Below are 19,032 nucleotides of genomic sequence, written 5' to 3'. Positions count from 1 at the left end.
ACCTGTACTCAGAAAACTATAAGACACTGATGAAAGAAATCAAAGATGTCACAAACAGATGGAGAGATATACCATGTTCTTGGATTGGAAGAATCAATATTGTGAAAATGACTATACTGCCCAAAGCAATCTACAGATTCAATGCAATCCCTATCAAACTACTAACAGCATCTTTTACAGAACTAGAACAAAAAATATTAAAATTTGTATGGAGACACAAAAGACCCTGAACAGCCAAAGCAATCTTGAGGGAAAAAAACAGAGCTGGAGGAAACAGACTCCCTAACTTCAGACTATATTACAAAGCTACAGTAATCAAGACAATATGGTACTGGCACAAAAACAGAAACATAGATCAATGGAACAGGATAGAAAGCCCAGAGATAAACCCACACACCTATGGTCAACTAATCTATAACAAAGGAGGCAAGGATATATAATGGAGAAAAGACAGTCTCTTCGATAAGTGGTGCTGGGAAAACTGGACAGCTACATGTAAAAGAATGAAATGAGAACACTCCCTAACACCATACACAAAAATAAACTCAAAATGTATTAAAGACCTTAATGTAAGACCGGACACTATAAAACTGTTAGAGGAAAACATAGGATGAACACTCTGACATAAATCACAGCAAGATCTTTTTTTGACCCACTTCCTACAGTAACGGAAATAAAAACGAAAATAAACAAATGGAACCTAATGAAACTTAAAGCAGAGGAAACTATAAACAAGACAAAAAGACAACCCTCAGAATGGGAGAAAACATTCGCAAACGAATCAACGGACAAAGGATTAATCTCCAAAATATATAAAGAGCAGCTCAATATTAAAAACACAAACAACCCAATCAAAAAATGGGCAGAAGACCTAAATAGACATTTCTCCAAAGAAGACATATAGGTGGTCAAGAGGCACATGAAAAACTGCTCAACACCACTAACTGTTAGAGAAATGCAACTCAAAACTACAATGAGGTATCACCTCACACTTGTCAGAACGGGCATCATGAGAAAATCTACAAACAACAAATTGGGAGATTGGGATTCACATATATACACTAATATGTATAAAATGGATAACTAATAAGAACCTTCTGTATAAAAAAATAAATAAAATAAAATTCAAAAAAAAATAAAATCTACAAACAACAAATGCTGGAGAGGGTGTGGAGAAAAGGGAACATGCTTGCACTGTTGGTGGGAATGTAAATTGATACAACCACTATGGAGAACAGTATAGTGGTTCCTTAAAAAACTAAAAATAGAATTACCATATGATCCAGCAATCCCACTACTGGGTATATACCCAGAGAAAACCATAATTCAAAAAGACACATGCACCCTAATGTTGATTTGCAGCACTATTTACAATAGCCAGGTCATGGAAGCAACCTAAAAGCCCAATGGCAGACAAATGGATAAAGAAGTTGTGGTACATACAGACAACGGAATATTACTCAGCCATAAAAAGGAACGAAGTTGGGTGATTTGTAGAGATGTGGATGGACCTAGAGACTGTCATCCAGAGTGAAGTAAGTCAGAAAGAGGAAAACAAATATCATATATTAACGCATATATGCGGAATCCAGAAAAATGGTACAGTTGAACTGGTTTGCAGGGCAGAAATAGAGACACAGATGTAGAGAACAAACTTATGGACACCAAGGGGGGAAAGTGGCGGGGGGGTGGTGTGATGAATTGGGAGATTGGGATTGACATGTATACACTAATATGTATAAAATGGATAGCTAATAAGAACTTGCTGTATAAAAAAGTAAAGAAAATTCTAAAATTCAAAAAAAAAATTTCCCTTTAATAAATACACAAATAAATTTAATTTAATTCAAAAAATAAAAAAGACCATGAACAATAGTAGACCTAGCTGGGCAAAGGGTTAACTTAATTGAAGAAACTGAGGCTCACCTAATTGGGTATTCATCCTTAACTTGGGCTAATCAATACATTTGAGACAAACCAAAGAAGAGGCAGCAATAAGTTAAGGTCAACTTTCAACCACCAATGTCACTGAGAAGCAAATGGTAGGGGTAGATGAAGCAGATGAATGATACCAGCCTAAGTCAGATGAGAAAACCACAGCATGATAAGGATGTAAATGCTTTCCTTTCCTGAAGGACAAAGGATCCTGGCAGGATACAGCCCTGCTGAATAGCTAAAGTGTAAAACTGAAGTTCAGGCCATGGGCAGAGGGCACCTTGGACACCCGTAGACAAGATTACGAATCATGATCTGAAATGATTTGAGAGTCACTAGACTAGCAACAGTTCCAACAGGAATGAAATCTAAACAGCACTGAGAGAAATGGTTCATATGATGAGGTCTAAGCATTGGGCAATGTGAGACTGTTTAAACAAAGAGTGAGGGTGAGGGGTGTGTGCTCCCTACTGATTCCATCCTGGGTCCTTTACAATCAGTCACAGGCTGCGTGTAGGAGGCTACACAGGCTTTCGAAATTCATCCCCAGTGTCCCCCAGTCACTTCGTTTGTTTATCCAGATGTTCCTTGTCCTGGGTTGTCTTGCCCCTGGATGTCCACTCATTTTATGCTCCTTCAGTTGATGCCAAAGTCTGGCGCTCAGCAACCTGGAGATAAGACACCGTGCATCTTCTCCACCCTCCACTCCTCCACCATCCTGACCTCTTCATCCCTCAGCTGGAGACAAACTTGGACATTGCACAAAGTGAAGAAGGAAGGCGAGGTTAATTAGTACCTTCCATTGGGTATCACTTACTCGCTTCCTCATTTGAAAACAAATTGCATTGGGTTGTGTGTATTTTTGTTATTTTCAATCCTTTCCGGAACAAGTAGAATATAAATAAAAATTTCTCATGATCTGAAACCAGACCCAGAGGTGCTTTATTTTTTGGTTAATACACGTCGAGTTTTAAGTAGTCACTATTCAGAGAGAGAGAGAGACAGAGACAGAGAGAAGTCAGGGAGGCAGGGAGGGAGAGACTAAGAGACTGAGTGAGTCCTACCGAAAGAGCTAGCCTAGGGGGAGAGGCTCCCGCTCTGGGGCCACTAACCTTGAGCTGAGGAGCAAAACCGGAGAAACTGTGAGACAGGGCAGAATGGAGAAACAGGAGCAAGGGCCAGCCAGGGAAGAGGATCTGTGTATTTCACACTAGAGGACCTGCTCGGCAGGTGAAATAATCACTGGCAGGAATACAAGGCAAGATGGTAGCGTCTTGGCCCGTATTATTTTCCTGACTTCTCGCAACTTCTCCCTCCCGCTCACAGCATCAAACTGAGAGCTGAGCCAGTGGTCTGGGTGATTCAAGGAAAAGGAAAATGAAACTCCAGTACCTCAACTGCCTACGTATTATTACATCAGGGTTGGAGATTATTTTTTGCCCTGCATTCTTGATTTCAAGGTTATATTCTGCAATATAAGGACTAAATTCAGTGTAATTATAACACAGGCAGTATTGTTTTGCAAAAATGTTTGTGTCATTTTGAATAAAATGCTACTGATGGTGCTGCCCTTCGCTGAATGGGAATCAGTCTGTTCATAGGAAAGGAAGCATCAGCTCCTGACATAAATCTCCTTTCAGAAGTTCCCATTTAAGTCAGATGCAGGTACCAGGAGAGCTACTCTCCTTCTGGATTAGGTAGTTTGACTATATCTGGAGAAAATGTTTGGGAACTTCATGCAAAAATATTCCATAATAATGGGGAACGTACCAACTTATATTCAAACTTTTAAGTCACTGATAATGATAATTAGATTTTCACCATCTTATTCTTTTGAAAACTTGCTCACTAAAATGATTATACAACTGATTCTTAAAAAGCGTAAACTATGTCACATTTAGTCTGTTTCTTAATGTAAAATCCAATACAGAAAGAAGAGCATCCTACGTCAAAAGATTATTAATCTTACTTATAATAGTGAAAAGTGAGACCCAAAAGAGGATTAGTTAAACCAACTATGCTGCATATCTAAAATGGAATATTATTTAGCCATTCAATGTCAATGTAGATTTATATTTATTGACGTGTGAAGAAGTGCACTATATATTGCTCCATTAAAAAAAAACTACAGAGAATAAAAGAGTTTTCACAGTATATAGCTACCTTTTCTCCTCTATAGGTGTGTGCACTGAAAAACACGTAGAAGGATATCCACCAAAATACTTAGATACATCTATCTGTCATCTATCTATCTGTCATCTATTCATCTACCTCAGTGAATTGGAGACATTATCACTTTGTTGTTTATACTTTTCTATGCTGGTTGAATTTTAAGAAACATATTATTTGTATAATCTGAGAAAATTAAGCTATCTAAATTTTGGGAAAAAATTTAGAAACCTGTCTAATACATTTTTTGGTTAATCTCACTGATAAAATGCTAAAAACAATTACTATAATTTATTAAGAATATTTTTGCTTAAAGTATAGCAATCTTACTAGCTTTCCATTTGGACTTATTTCTTTCAGCCCATGTGGCTACAAAAGTAATGATAAAAATCTCTGTATTTTCTAGACATCTATCTTAAATTATTAAATAGCCAACTAGCAATGGAGACGTTTTTGAAAAATGGACTCATGTTTCCTCTCTCAAACCAGAAACAAAAGCCACTTGGTATTTCAAAGCACTGATTGTTCTTGAAATGTAAAGGGAGTGTCTAATGTTCTGCATTGATAATCTGACTTACACAGAAGCTATTTTGGATAACAGGAAATAGTTATCTTTATCAAACACATAAAAGCTGTCATTAATGTATAGCTGGTTATGAAGCAACTCTGCCAGGAAGAAATGCATTACAGCACTTGAGTCCAGTGGTTTGCACTTAAGCCTGATCCAACTTTTCCCTTATAAAAACTCCCTTTCTGAGGCATCAATAACTGAGCCAATTAAAACCAGTGTCAGGTTGGAACTGCACACAGCTTTCTGGGTAGAAAGGCTTTCTTTATAGTTTGGAGCATAGGAGCAATTTTGTTTTTCTAAACACGGATGTTTAAAGATATTTTTATAGTTGCGATCAAGGACTGGGGCTTTTAGTAATTTAAAAATTATTTTAAATTACTCTTGCAGCTATATGTGTTCATTAGAGTAATGCTTGGTTTTAAATAAAATGGGCAGAGTATGCCATTCAACTAGTTCATACCTCCCCCAAACCAAAGTTAAAACACGAAGTTCAGGAAAGTAATAATTAACAATTACTATTCCTAAAAGTCTTGGATACAGAACAAAAGCCAAGTTTTCCTGGTATAATGAAGACTAGGTTAACGTTAAAAATCTGTGGCATAGATGCACCGTGGATGCACCATGGGGAAGAGAAGGAGCCACAGCTTGTTGTCCACAACCCAGAGGCCCATCTGGAGTATGGCGAGAAGGGGAGCTCATTGGGGATTCTGTCAGACTGTGGCCTAGTTCCCAAAAGCTGGCATGAGAATTAACATGAGGAAGGGCCAGTGCCCGAAGCAGAGCATCAGCACAGTGGTAGCCAGGGAGGCTCCTGGGGCCACGGCTGGCGTCAGACCAGGAGGAATGCCAACCTACTTCCAAAGCATCCTCTGCCCCCTGTCCAGAGTGACCCGTGGCCAAATTCTTCAATTGTGGTTACAAACTGGTTACTAGCTTTGACGTCCCGTAAAGAACAGGACATGACTGTCAGTTTCAGAGTAAGATCCTCTATGCTTAACACAGTATCTGGAACATAGGAGGTGTTCAATTTATATTTGTTGTAGGAATGGAATATCTACTGAATGGCCACTCATTACCGTATTTCACAAACAAAAGATCACACAAATGCAAAGAAACTAGTCAATTGCATGGCAAAACTTTCAGAAGAAAAAGCATCCTTGAGAATAACATTATTTTTTAAGCTACAGCCTATAGTTAATAATTTCTAGTTCAAGTTGACTACAGCAAATAAGTAGTCTCTACAGAGAAATTTTTGCAATAGCCCTATTGAAGCAACAGTTAAAAAGTCAAGTGATGAGCTCTCTCTCTCCCCCTGTCTCCCTCTCTTCTTCCCTCTCTCGCTCGCTCTCTCTCTCTTTCTTCAAAGGCACACTGCAGAGGAGGTGAATTTACTAACCTAATATCCATTCAACAAATGTTCAGTGAACATTTACCATATTTTGCAAAGTTGAGACAGACGTTGGCTATGCCCTCAACAGCTCCAGCTATTTGTAAAAAGTGCTCTAATTAGAGGTAAATACAAAGTGTAAGTTTTTACGTGAACTAAGCACACACTAAATATCAACGCTTTTCAACTCAGAACAAAGCTGAAAAGGCAATGCTTATTAATGAGCCATATAATTTTATCATGAGGAGAAAATTCCATAATTCTGGAGAAAGTCAGATAATCTAAGGTCCTAGTCCGATTTTGTCTTAACCAAATGGTGACTTTGTACAAGTTGTTTAATCTTTAGGAATCTCAATTACTCATCTTTAAAAATCAAAGTTAGACAAGATCTTTTAAGAGTTTTCCCTCGAAAATGATAAGATTCTATAAGCCTGGGCTTCCCTGGTGGTGCAGTGGTTGAGAATCTGCCTGCCAATGCAGGGGACACGGGTTCAAGCCCTGGTCTGGGAAGATCCCACATGCCGCGGAGCAACTGGGCCCGTGAGCCACAACTACTGAGCCTGCGCGTCTGGAGCCTGTGCTCCGCAACAAGAGAGGCCGCGATAGTGAGAGGCCCGCGCACCGCGATGAGGAGTGGCCCCCGCTTGCCACAACTAGAGAAAGCCCTCGCACAGAAACGAAGACCCAACACAACCAAAAAATAAAAAGAAATAAATTTTTAAAAAATTTTAAAAAAAGATTCTATAAGCCTTTCAGGACACTTAGATTTCAATCACTGAGTGTTACCTAGGGAATCTAAAAAATGCAGATTTTTATGGGTAATGTTAAACAGACAGAGTGATATTTTTAATATAACTGGCCATCTTCCAAATACTTATACTTGATGGAGTTTTATGTGACCACTGCTATCATATTAAACTCAAAAGTATGTCCAAGACTCAATGGTGTCATGAAACTGTCTTTTTAAAAGTACAAAGTATCAAAAGAAAAAAATAAACAAGGCTTTAAAATACATCAGAACTACCACTCCTTCTTTGTCTGATTATTGTGGTGGTGAGCTATTATTTTGAAAAGGTGCCGCTTTATCACAAAGGTGAGACATGTATTTCATAGAAAACAGACATTATAAAACCAAATAGAAAATGTTAAAGAGTGTTATTTGTAAATGGGCAGAAGACCTAAATAGACACTTCTCCAAAGGAGACAAACAGATGGCCAGTTGGCAAATGAAAAGATGCTCATCATCACTATTATTAGAGAAATACAAATCAAAACTAAAATGAGGTACCACCACACACCAGTCAGAATGGCCATCATCAGAAAGTTTACAAATAAATAAATGCTGGAGAAGTGTGGAGAAAAAGGAACCCTCCTACACTGTTGGTGGGAATGAATTGGTACAGCCACTATGGAAAACAGTATGGAGGTTCCTCAAAAAACTAAAATCAGAGCTACCATATGATCCAGCAATCCCACTCTTGGGCATATATCTGGACAAAACTATAATTTGAAAAGATACACGCATCCCTATATTCATAGCAGCACTATTTACAATAGCCAAGGCATGGAAACAACCTAAATGTCCAACAACAGACGAATGGATAAAGAAGATGTGGGAGGGGGGGTGTCTGTGTATATATATATATATATATATATAATGGAATACAACTCAGCCATAAAAAAGAATGAAATAATGCCATTTGCAGCAACATGGATGGACCTAGAGATTATCATACTAAGTGAAGTAAGTCAGAGAAAGACAAAAACCATACGATATCACTTATATGTGGAATCTAAACTATGACACAAACGAACTTATGTACGAAAGCAAAACTGACTTACAGATATAGAAAACAGACCTGTGGTTGCCAAGGGGCGGAGGGGAGGGATGGATTGGGAGTCTGGGATTACCAGATGCAAACTATTATATACAGAATGGATAAACAACAAGGTCCTACTATATAGCACAGGAAACTAAATTAAATATCCTATAATTAACAATAATGGAAAAGAATATGAAAAAGAATAAAAAAAGAGTGCTATTTGTATACACATGTTTCCAGTCTGATTTAACTATGCTTTATATTAGTTCATTAAATTCATTAATTATGCATAGGTGTCTACCTAGCATAATTATGAAAACAGAAAAGTATCATAACATTAGAACATGAAATGATCTCAGAATATTTGACACTTACTGTATGAGACCCATGAACTTGGCAATGCTTTCACAACTAAATGTTTTCATGCCTTTTGACTTGTAAACACAAAAGCCATGCACTCTTTAGGGATTTTTCACAACTTCACTGAATAAGATGAAGTCAAGAGATATGAAATTTCCACCAAATCTTTTTATATGGCCTGTATCACGTTTCTTACAAATTTGACTGTAGTGCTACTAATTGTAGAACAGAGATATTAAAGGGATATAATTAGCATGAATACATCTAGAAATAAGAAAATAATTCCTAGTTTCTCATCATCATTATTCAGTACAACCTAAATGTTTTTGGTAGAAAACTGGATATTAAAATAATTAATAATCAAAATGATCTTTCCTTTTGATGAAATGTATAAGCAAGCTTCAATTCGCTAAGTGGCCATGAATGATTTTTTTGATAAGTTATTTTGAAACCTAGAAAGATAAGATTGTAAGCGATGGGAAGGCTCCCAGGCCCCCGGTATATTTAACCCATAGACCAGCTGATTGATTGCGCTCAAGTGCTCAAGGACTAGCTTTGTGTTCCGGTCAAGGAAGAGTTGAGATGAGGTGAGACAGACAGTCCTCCTTTTATACAAGACTGTTCCAGATACAATTTTGAGATAGCTAAGGGCTCTCTTTGATGTTTTGCTTCCTCTCCTCTTCACCCTCTTCCACCTCTTAATTTTGCTTTTGCAGTGGCCCTCAGGGTCCGAAGTTCTCCAAAGTCTGATCTCCTACCAGTGCTGGCCTCATGGGTGTGTGACTTGGGTACTGTATGGGGCCCTGCACCCAGATGGGCCCTATATCCAGATTGGCCCTACACATGGCTCAATGTTCTGTTGCATATTAACTGTTCTTAATAACTGTTGAACAAGGGCCCACACTTTTATTTGTACTAAGCCAAAATAAAAAATTACATAGCTAGTCTTGTCTCCTATCCATAATGATCCAGTTGATCATTAGCAACTATGCAAAAGAATAATCTTGAAGGAATATGCACTAATGTATGAAAAGCAAGTTACCCCTCAATTTTCTCAGAGGTTGGAGTTCCTCATATATCTACTTATCACCTTGGCTTATCACTTCACTGCTCAAGAACTCTGTTACTTCATCTTCAAAATAAGAACATCAAGTTATAAACAATAAGTCACTTCCAATCTAAACAACCACACCAGTTCTATAAAACTGGGACCTGGGCTTTTAAGAATAAGGTGTTTTCAACTCAGGCAGAGTAAAAGATTACATGAAAATAATTTAGACCATTAAATGGTCTGCTAGCCTGGTCAATTTACTTAATTACATCTGTGTGTTTTGTGCAAATTTCATCTATTCATTCATTTATTCATCAAACATATACTTACACATCATATCTATCACCCAGTTTATAAATTCCTTGTTAATTATCATGTCACTCCAGTAGACTACAGCCCCACAAGGAGAGAAACCCCATATATCATATTCACATCTGTAGTCAGAGGACTTGGGCACAGCAGATGCTCAAAAAATATTTGTTAAATGCAGGCATGCACAATTGGATGAACTGAGTACCTACTACATGTCAAGTTTTGTGCTCAGTACTGGATATCCGAAGTTGACTAAGACAAGACCCCTACCCTCAAGGTTCGAATATTCTAATGGGACACAGAGAGAAAGAAACAAACCATGACAGACTGATGTAATCAATACTTTAACAGAAGCATACTGAAAGTAGAGGACAAAGAAGGAGTCATTTCACTTTGGCTGGTGGCATTGGGAGAGTGGAGACAATGTGTTATCTGAGTCTTAAAGCCTGAGTCAAGTCTAGGTAAATAAAAAGAGAAAGGGGAGAGAGAGACAAAGAGAGAGAGAACATGCAAACACATGGAAGTGAGATGGAAATTAGCTTCAGGAAAACCAGAAGTGGTTCAGGGTGGTGGAAACAACATCATTTACAGAGGGTGACCAGAAACAAAGATAGGAAGTTAAAAGGAGCCACATAGGAAGATCCATTTAGAATAATGAATTTATCTTAAAGGTTATGATGAGTCATTGTAGGCTTTGAAACAGGGGGAAAGACCCAACTGGAGTTGTATTTTGAACAATCTCTTTCATTATATCAGGGGTACTGTTTAGTTTAGCTCCCGGGTTTCTGGGTAAGAATTCTACATTTTTCTCTTCAATATTAGAGCAATGAATGCTCATTTCAACCACAAATGGATAAAAATCTGTGAGAACTCTCAGAAAAGTAAAGGAGCTGAAAAATGTGACCATGAGTATGTAATTAGTGTAATTCTTGGCAACATGAACACTATGGCCCATAAAATCATAAGAGCGTCAGCAACAATAACAAAAAAACCCACAAGATAAGCCCTGGAAATTTCAAAATTCTTCCCAAATCAGTAAACAAGTCAACAGTATAATAAAGAATAAATAGATAAAAGGGATTCAAAATGCCATGAGAACAATGTTGGTGACATGTGAGGAGAAAGGAAGCAAAAGAATGGAGAACAGCTGTATAATTCAAGGTAAATAATTTTTTTAAAACATGGGTGGGGACCAGTGTTTACTAAACATGAAAGATTAATATCAGCAGAGGAAGGAATTGTTTGTTTTTAATCCAAGAGGTCATTGTGAACAATGAGGAAACAAAAAGAACATAGGTTACCATAGAAACCATTTAAAAAAATACTAAAGCAAACTTCACTACATCCAAGGAATTTAAAATCTTACGTAAACCATTTCACCTTGCCTCTGTTTGAGGCAGTGTCAATTCCTCCTTCTCCCATTTTCATTCATTTATTTGAGTAAAACAAACAGAAAATTATGATTTGCCTATCCTCAGAATTATGGCAAAGCGGCATATTTTCTTACACGATAACGTCTAGCTAAATGAGTACATGATTAACTGAATCCTATGACTGATAATTGCTTAATTACAAAATGTCATGCAAAGATCAGGAACTATGTATTTAGGTGTGAATACCACATAAAAAATGTGTCAATATTCTCATTAGCTCCAATTAGAAGGAAAATATAAGAGAAAAATAATAACCTGGGGTGTGAATTGTTTCTATAAGGCTTTTAAGATATATCAGGAATATATCACATGACATTTAAAGTCTAGCACTTTTTCCCTTTATCGGTATCTATTACCTAAATTATACATTCATGAAACTCTAAAGTTCACGGGTACCTGTGTGGCCTTCATTTTCTTACAGAGGCCAACCCACGGCCCCAGGTCTGACTCAACACAGGCGGAATTAAATAGTTACCAGCACAATGACTGAAAGAGTTCTCCCAAATGCAAACGTAGTTTACCCAAATTCAGTTACAGCATTTTGGGGAATGGTACCTACCACCCCAGTCTCAATGGAGGGGCAATCCCAAAGTCGTCACAAGGATTCAGATAATCCAAACACCTTGAATGTCATACTTTCATTATGTCCTAGAGGATCTAACTCGACAATGACCAAAGCAGTGAAAAGAGATGACACCGACTCCATAAAGACTTTCTCCAAAACAGGAGAGGAATGCTCTTAGTTTTGTTATGTGGAACGAGTCTAGAAAGATAAAGTCAAGGGGTGCAAAAGGAGATTTATGAGGGAAGGAGGTGCACTGAGATGCAAGAGTCACACACAGGTGTCTAAAATGGCATCAGTGGACGCACCATTCTCACGAGGACAATCCTTCAGTTCATAGCAGGGCCCCCAACTCCACAAGGATGGAGAACTGATTAGGGCCTGAGTGAGAGCTATTTTATCCTTAGGAGGCATTATTGATTGGGCTCAACATCAATACAGAATTTTATTTATATAATTAATTCTTAAGGAATTGCGCTTATCCAATTAACTTCCAAGAACCTTGCAACTCTTTACAGGCAACGCACAGGACCATTCTTTTATTTTTCCAGAAATGATTTTGAAACTATATGCATCAACTCAGGCCTGATATTTATATATGAAAAACACATAATCTTTTTATGTGCTATAAACATTGAAACCTGCACATGTAAAGAACATTAATGGCATCAACACAATTGATCGCTCCGTCCTTGAACTTTCTCCTTTGGTTGCCAGGGAAGCCTTCTGTCTTCTTTTTTCTGACCACATAGGCTGCAGCTCTCAGTCTCATATGTGGGGCTCTCCTCATCCTCCCGCCCCTGATGTTGGATGTTCTAGTTCTCAAACCTCTTTTCTATCTATTCTTATTCCCTAGGTGGTGTCAGCCCATCCCACAGCTTTAAATACTCTCTGTGTGCTTATGATTTCCAAATGTTTTTTTCCAGCTGTGTCTTCTCCCTTGATCTCTACAGTCACAGACATTCAATTACTATCTTGGATGTCCACCAGGCATCTGAAGTGTAACATGTCCCCCCAGAGCTCTTGATTTTCCTTCTCAACCTTATTCCCAACAGTCTTACATATTTCCTCATTTCCAAATGAAAAATGCAGGGGCCAACTTTCACTCCCCTCTCTCACACACCACAGCCAATCCATCAGCAAAATCTTTTGGCTTTACTTTCGAAATATATCTAGATTTTTACCACTTCTGTCTCTATCCACTGTTTAATATCTAGTCGAAGTCACTCTTATCTCTCTTCTGAGTTATCAAAGTTGACCCTCCTAGTCTCCCTGCTTCCACCACTGAAAATCAGTCTGATATTAAGTATTTATATTATATTCACTCAACAAGACTTATGAATTGTCCATATTATGAAATGCACTGTGCTAGTCAATGTATAGGGCACTGACATGCATTTGACCCAATTTCTACCTTCAAGGTAGTTGACATAATTTTAGCATTTGTAAACTTTTGTGAATTTTGATTTAGCAGTTTTCTTTTTCTATTTGAGAGCCAATATTTTTACAGGCCTTTAAAAATCCTGAAGGCTTCAAGCACTTTCTCCATAATGCATAGTGGATAAAAGGCTCTGCAAAAGGAAAGGCTTGGAGGATAGGGCATTATACAAATGTAAATGATTTAATACATTTAATAGTAATAAGAACGTGTAATATATCTTTAGGAAGGAAAAATGTGTTTAAAGCATGACAGTTACAAAAACAACACACACATCTGAGGGGTCAATACGGTCACCCATTCAGACTGGACAGGTGTCCTTAAAATGATTTTATGGTCAAAACCCAATTTTGATTAAAATTCAGATAAAGATTTTTTTTAAAGAAAGCAAATAAAGTAGGAGCCAATTTAACTGGTTTCTTCCTTTGTTTTAACGTATGTTTTGACTAATCTCATCTTCGATTCCTTAATTTAGGGATCATGATTTATCTACTTGTTCATCAAATATTTATTGAACTATGATGTTCCAAAATATCATTGTTTTGTGTTCAGTTTTGTGTTATATTTAAATTTGAGATGCTGTCATATAATGTCTATTATAGGAAGAAAGAGATTAAACCAAAAGGAGAATTTCAGCCTAAATATGATAAATGGATTTTTGACACTACTTTGTAGTTTAATAAGAAGATTCATTAAGTCAAAGCAACAAAACTTAATCTTTAAAGCACTATCAAAAATCAGAATCTTCACAAGATGGCAAATTTTTCCTACCAATGCTTATTTGATGTTAAGCTAAAAGAAAATTAAGTCTTCATTAGTTATAGTTGTTTATTCTACTTTTCAGTAAGCTTTTTTGTTAGTCTGAGGGTTTTTTTTTTTTTTTGCAGTAAAATGGATTTATAGGAAATACTATATTTAACCAAAAAAGTTCAATGTTGATCATAAAAACAATTTTAGGGGAAGGCCATGATTATTTTTTTTTGAACAGTTAGCGAATTTCATAGATATATCTCCAAGAGTAAATGTTTACTCCTTTCCTCATTTGTTTCTCTTTGATTTTATTCACAAGGTTTAAAAATCAAAGTTTAACCTTGCAGTCAACAATCCTTCTTTTTTATTAAATTGATCTCTATGTGACACACTAGCCTGCCCATTTGAGTCTTCTCTGGCATTTACCACCTGCTCTGTAAGGTCGCATGGATGCCACGCTGCTTTGAAATAATCAACACTGATACTTTAATCTAAAAATCCTGGTAGATGATCTTCAAATGAAAAAAATGTAATTGATAGAAGTCAGTTAACAAACCCTCTTTGAGCAAACGTTATGTAGAAGCACTATGAAAAATGACAAAAGCCTTAACCTCTTGTCACTATCTTAAATCTGAACAGTTCAACATTTATTTTTTTAGATGTGATTTTAAACTAAAAAGACTCCACAAGCCACCTGTTAAATAGATTCCCTTAGTAAGCCTTTAAAAGCAGAAAATGTATATACTAATCATGTGCATTTAAAATTTAAAGCCCTGTATTATGCCAGTGTCTAATATTTGCTTTTATTTAAATATTTAAATATTAAATTGCTTATATTTAAATGGATGAAAGTTACAGAAACATTCATTCTTCTTAAGAGCAAACAAAACTCTGCATTGCAGTCTGTCTGCTCATCCATAATTCAGGATCCCAGCCTAAAACATTATGCCCAAACAAGTACAAATATTGGCAAAGGTGAAATACTGAACTGCTACAGTAGCAGCTAAATTATGTAGCAATCTATGTGTGTGCCTTAATTTCGTAGCACTGGAAATAAAAACTAAAAGTAGAAAAGCAGTCAACAATTATGGTTGTAAACTAAATAACCAAGAGAGGAAAGTCAAGTTGCCATTATTCAATGTTACATGCTTTTTATTAGTTATGCATGGAGCTGATATGACAATAAAACCCAAGGGGGTGGGTAACGTTAGTTATGTGGATTATCTATCCAGGCAAAGAAAAGATGATTCTAGAAGAATGTTATTATAGATTTGAACTTTGAAAATAGCAACTCTGGTTCTATTTAAGTTAATAAAAATTTCCTGTTCCTCAAATAAATTCCCTCACTTGTCTCATTTATCTGGGTAATAATGCCAGCCCTCCGTTTACTAGGACCTTGGTCCCTGGTTTGGAGGTTCTAGCAGGCAAGAAAAGTTACTCAATACCCTTGGCAGAAGACAGGTCTCCTCTGGCCGGCTGACTCTTGTTTGGGTTCAAAGCCTCAGTAGGATGCACAGTGAGAGCTGAGATGAAGAGGAGGCCTTGCCAGCTGAATTGGCAAAATTAACCCAGCAGCTCAATATGTTAACAGACAAATCCGCAGATCACCTTTCCTTCCAGCCCTGTCATTTGGCTCTCACTGTTGCAGGCTAGATGTGCTGCATCTTGTACAGACCTTACATTTTGTTGTCACCAATTACCTATTTTATGACATAATTGATGCTAAAAGTTAATGATAAGTATCTAGGGCTCAGGAATTTTCTCTCCTTCTGAATTGTAAGGTTTATTGTTCTAAATTTGTCAAGTACCCTTAGGACATGTTATAACTCTTTCTTATACTAGAAAGGAAAAAAATTATACAGTAAGTATAGTCCCTTCATTATGTAATAAAGTTACCTGCTTTATACAATACAGAATATATAAAAACGGTTAACATTCCTCCCCAAATCTGCATGACTAGCCCAATTTGAACAAACTGTCAGGCCTGTGCCTTCTCATCCAATTTTCTTCCATGACAATCAGAACAGCTGACCACATGACAGTATTTATAGCTTTTAAAGCACCTTTTGTCTATTATGTCACTGAGCTTGACAACAATCTTGAGAGGGCTGAGCAGGGTGAAAACAGTCCACATTTTGCAAGTGGGGTCCCTAAACACATAGATGCTAATTAGGACATTTACCGTCACAGGCCTAGGGTGCGGGGAGGGTGGGACTCCAGGGCTTTCCCCCACTCCACCCACCTCTCAAGCAAAACCATCTGTACATCCATGAAAACAAACAAATGAACAAAGCACTGAGCCATCAGTACCCTTCTCTCTCCTCTCACCCCTAACCATCACCTTAATAAAAAAATTTTTATTGATGAATAGTTGCTATGCAATATTATATAAGTTATTACAGGTATATAATACAATGATTCACAGTTTTTAAAGGTTATACTCCATCTATAGTTATCATAAAATATTGGCTATGTTCCCTGTGTTGTACAATATATCCTTGTAGCTTATTTATTTTATACATAGTAGTTTGTACCACTTACTCCCCTACCCCTATATTCCCCTCCCCACTTCCCTCTCTCCACTGGTAACCCCTAATTTGTTCTCGATATCTGTGAGTCTGATTCTTTTTTGTTATATTCACTAGTTTGTTGTATTTTTTAGAGTCCACATATAAGCAATATCCTACAGTATTTGTCTTTCTCTCTCTGACTTATTTCACTTAGCATAATGTCCTCCAAGTCCATCCATGCTGCTACACTACAAAAAAATAAAATAAAATAAAACAAAACACTGAGGCATCAGTACCCTTCCCTCTCCTCTCACCTCTAACCATTACTTTAATAAAAGAATTTTCATTCAAACCAAAATAAGTATAAAGAGTAGAGTGCTGGTAGGACCATAATCTGATTCTGAATTAAGTGTTTCAAACTTACTTTCTACACCTTTCCTTTGTTGTCAATATGTATCTTATCCACAGAATTTTCACATTTAATCACTCAAAGGAAAATCTGCTTCATTACCTAAGTATCTTCCCACACTTTTGCAAAGGACCCTAAGTTTCCATCCCATCATTTTGAAGCTGAGGTTATTGGGGCACAAAATGGTTCAGTCATTTGTACCCAGGCAAATGGCAAAGACGGGCAAGACAGAGTAAAGAACTCCAAGTTCAGTGTTCCATCCACCCAAGTAAAGATGTACAACTTAAATTGGAGATCCTTGGCAATGGGGAGACCCAGTCAAAGGTTTTTCAGCCTATGGAGGAGATTTATGCCCACATATTCAGCAAGGATCTGGTCTTTTATCCAGCCAGGTTCTTTCCAGCATGACGAGTGCGATTTTTCAACAATCAATGGGAAACAAACGCCGCTTGCACTGAAGCATCACAAATCAGCCCAGGCAGATGAACATGGGTGGGGGTCACGTGACTGCAGGAGCTTCAGTCAAATTGGTGGTCTCCGGTCAGACAAAGATAAACACCCATTCCCACTGACAGCCTGATTTTCTATAAATGGGAGCATGTTCCGGGTCATGAACAGCCAAAGGTAAGAGTTTGGTCTGTATTTGAAAACTGCTTAAATGGAAATGACTGCTCGTGTGCATATTAAATGCATGATAAGCCAGGAAAGTGGGGCTGTGACAGATTAATATGATGGCTGCGGTGCAAAGTCACATGCTCAAAAGCCAAGCTACAGTATTATGTTCAAGCTCTCTTGACAAAGCCTAGAGCAAAACACTGCTAAGTATGGACAGTTTTATATCCTGAAAATAGCCATTTGAAGCCTGAGAGAAGTAACATGACGACTGTGACAAAAGAAGCAATATTTTCATAGAGGTGTAGATGATGATTTTTTTTTTCTGGTTCAAGGAATACACATATTAAAGAATTTTAAAATTCACACTTAGGAATTCATCTATGAGCTGCCATAACATTTCACTGTGAACTCTCTTGTGTAAAACCATTTGGTGCTGGAGAAAGGACACAGTTGAAGGACGGGGTTCCAGGCCACACACACAGGGCCACTAGCCATTAATCTCGTCAGGTCGTGACACCCCTCTGGGCCTTTCTGCCTCTTTTTGCTTAAAGACTTTCTAGATGTCCAAGAGCTTTCTCGCTGGGATAAGTAAACCACTGGTTTACTTATTTGACTGTAGCATATAGTTATTTGTCCACCACTGTCATGATATCCTTATCAGGGCCTTGTCATGGTGCTGTATCGTCATCGTTTATTGAAAGACAGTTTGCCGATGACTCAGTTCTCAGCCAGACACTGAACTGAATAGCCATTAAGGTCACACTAATGCAGACACAAAACCAAAAAAGGAGCTTCGTCTTTTTTCTACTTGAAGAAGACAGCATCTTAAAATAGCATGGACTAGTTTGAAAACACTAGGATAAAAGCCATCATGGTGCTATTCCTTGCTGCAGCTTCATAAAACTGAATAAAAATTCAAGCAAACCGAAGAGAATCTGAGGTAAGTCGGCATTTAAAATTTAAAGCACACGAGAAAACAAAACAAAAAACCCCTGCTGTTTCTGTCCCTTACCTTGCAGCCTTTGCATCACGTTGGCGATGTCCCGAGAAGCCCGCGAGGCTGTCCTGGAGGCTGCCATGGTCCCACCTTGGCATGGAACCACCACTGGAGACTCCTGGCCTGACGCAGTGCAGCCCTAGGCCCCTCCAGAAAACATACTTGAACTTCTTCAGTTCTATCGAGTCATGGACGAATCCCAGGCACTCACAGCAGTCAGCGAAGAGATCTCCCAGAAATCCAACCACTTCTTTTTTCTTCTTTTGCTTTAAGACTGTCCTCTTAGATGAACTCAGGAACCTGAAAACCAAACAGAAAAGGTTCAATATTTTTAAAACATCTATATAGGTCACCCGAGTGCAAAAAGTAGAGCTATCTTTATTCAATTTGAAGAGATGATTCATCTCTTATTTCTGAAGTGAAATAACCAATGTAAAAATACTTATAAACTATAAAGTAGTAGGCAAATATGAGGAATTCTCATGGTACTTGATAAACACATAATCAAAACATACAGAGTAAAATTGGTTGCTAAAAGGAGAAATGTTCACTTTTTTCCACGTTTTCTTTTTAAACTAGACCTTTTTCTTTGATCTATGAAAGTGAAAGTACCTGTATTCAAAATGCCGGTTCTATTTAATATTCACAGGTTCTCTTATCTGGGCTATTTTAGCCTGCTTTGCACACCTATTTTGCTCTGTTGTGTTTGT

The 19,032-nt window shown here is 37.5% G+C and overlaps 1 protein-coding gene across 1 annotated transcript in view; it reads right to left on the bottom strand.

The window, feature by feature from the left end:
• SYNE1 (spectrin repeat containing nuclear envelope protein 1) overlaps nt 1-18,479 on the bottom strand; it is a 443,997-nt gene extending 425,518 nt beyond the window's left edge. Inside the window, exon 1 of the mRNA XM_059940974.1 lies at nt 18,338-18,479. Within this exon, the coding sequence (XP_059796957.1) occupies nt 18,338-18,404 (67 nt within the window). The 5' untranslated portion in view covers nt 18,405-18,479. The remainder of the gene's footprint in view (nt 1-18,337) is intronic.
• Between the last annotated feature and the right edge of the window lie 553 nt (nt 18,480-19,032).

The sequence above is a fragment of the Balaenoptera ricei genome, chromosome 12 (assembly GCF_028023285.1).
Source record: "Balaenoptera ricei isolate mBalRic1 chromosome 12, mBalRic1.hap2, whole genome shotgun sequence".
NCBI lineage: Eukaryota > Metazoa > Chordata > Mammalia > Artiodactyla > Balaenopteridae > Balaenoptera > Balaenoptera ricei.
The sequence above is the reverse complement of the archived record's forward strand: the minus strand, read 5'-3'. Positions and strand labels throughout refer to the sequence as shown.